The 1,664-nt window shown below is 59.0% G+C and overlaps 2 protein-coding genes across 3 annotated transcripts in view; both read right to left on the minus strand.

The window, feature by feature from the left end:
• LOC113213883 (sentrin-specific protease-like) overlaps positions 1–1,664 on the minus strand; it is a 13,950-nt gene that overhangs the window by 10,182 nt on the left and 2,104 nt on the right. The window lies entirely within an intron of this gene.
• Positions 63–937, minus strand: LOC113214081 (uncharacterized; the record flags this gene model as incomplete). Its single annotated transcript, XM_052267740.1, is given in 3 exon segments — positions 63–202; positions 410–682; positions 775–937. Coding segments are annotated over 3 exon segments (425 nt in total), but the record flags the coding sequence as incomplete, so codon positions are not given.

The following is a 1,664-nucleotide window of genomic DNA, read 5'->3' on the forward strand; positions in this document are numbered from 1 at the left end:
ACTCTGGAATTCCCTGTAACCTTGCTGGAAGATAGGCACATCATCAATCAAACCAAACTTACTTGTAGTCGTACACCCAGAACGTCGTGTTGACAGTGTCTGGCAGAGGCTTCACCGTGGGGTCCTCAACAGGGAATTCCGGGACGTCCATGTTCCACGTAACGTTCAGCTTGCCAGGCGCCCCGCCGTGCTCCTCGAGTATCTGCGCGAAATAACAGTCAGTCCGCTTAATTTATGAAGGCGCTAAAATTCCCGGCCGACAGTTTTCAGTCGAAATCGTCCGATAAGAGAGCTTAAAGTTCAGCAATATTCGCCTGAATTTAGGCAACGCAAGAGGGCATACTCCGCCCCACCTGTCAGACGGACCTCACATGTCGACCAAGTTTTAACTAAGGCTTCACATACATACCTTCTCCATGTCGTATTTCCGCATCGTGCTGATGTGCACGCCGTTCTCGACGACGCCAATCTGAGAGGTACAGTCGGCCTCCTCCTCCGGGGTCGGCTGCCGCGGCCCGGTCGTGGTCGGCGCCTCCGTCGACAGCGTGGTCGGGGTGCTGGCGGACGGCGAGGCGGTGGTCGTCGCGACGTTGCTCATGTTGAGGTCGGCGGGGTACTGCCAGAAGAACGCCGCGCCGGATACCGGCGAGCCCAGCAGGGCCGCCACCACCAGGAGGACGACCTGCAGCAACATGACGCGGTCATATCTGACACCTCTGCCGTGGGCAAGGACAAGCTCTCGAGGAGCGCGGCCAGGCCCGCCCAACCACTCACCGGCACGTTCATCTCGGAGCGCTGTCGGAGACGACTGAGTGCTGAGTGCTGCGAGGTGCCGCGGTCCTGCGGTCCTGCCGCCCGGCCGACCCAGGTCGCCGCGGGTGGCCGCGGGGCCCCGCCGGGCCCAACGGATGGAATAACATCTCTACGAAGACGTTCGCGGAAGCGGCGCCACTGCTTCGCGAAACGGACGCCGGGTAGTTGGCGCGAGTGCGAGCGAGAGACGCGGTGGTTGGGAACATCGCGTCACACTCCTCCGGGGCGAGCCGCGGTGGCGGAGGCAGCTCTGTACCGACGTCATAGCAACGCCCATCGGACAAACGAGTTGAGCGGAACCGTGAAGCAGTTGGGGATCGTCCAGAAAGTACGCCCGTTTCTCTCGGATTAATTCGTCGAATTACGGGAGCAGGCGCCTGCGAGACTCAGGGTAGGCCACGCCGCGATGCACGCCTGCACTGCGGGCAAGATGTTGCCTACCCATCAGGCGCTATGAGAGCTAGCAGAGCATGGTACGTACTAGGCAGGCAGTAAGTCGTAAATGAGAAAGACGGACGTACTTTGTGGATGATCCATCAGCCCGGGGAATACCACACCACCGTAAACGTGTTTAACTTGACACAGCGTCGTGTTTTTGATATGTGTTTTTCGGGTTTATGGTTTCACAGAGAGGGAGAGAGGAAAGAGGGCGTCACTGTCAATGCTGAGCAATGTTCGGGGGAAGTATAAATAAAGGCCACTGTCACACCGTGAACTTTTTCGCGGGTACACAGTGCACACACTTTGGGTCAGACAGACAGATACGTGCCCCGTGTAATGTGCCTTGGGCTACACTCGATGGAGCTCGCCACCTCCACGCTCAGCGTCGTATCTGTTGAGCCCCCCCCCCC

This window comes from Frankliniella occidentalis, unplaced genomic scaffold (genome assembly GCF_000697945.3).
Source record: "Frankliniella occidentalis isolate FOCC.00 unplaced genomic scaffold, Focc_3.1 Scaffold58, whole genome shotgun sequence".
NCBI lineage: Eukaryota > Metazoa > Arthropoda > Insecta > Thysanoptera > Thripidae > Frankliniella > Frankliniella occidentalis.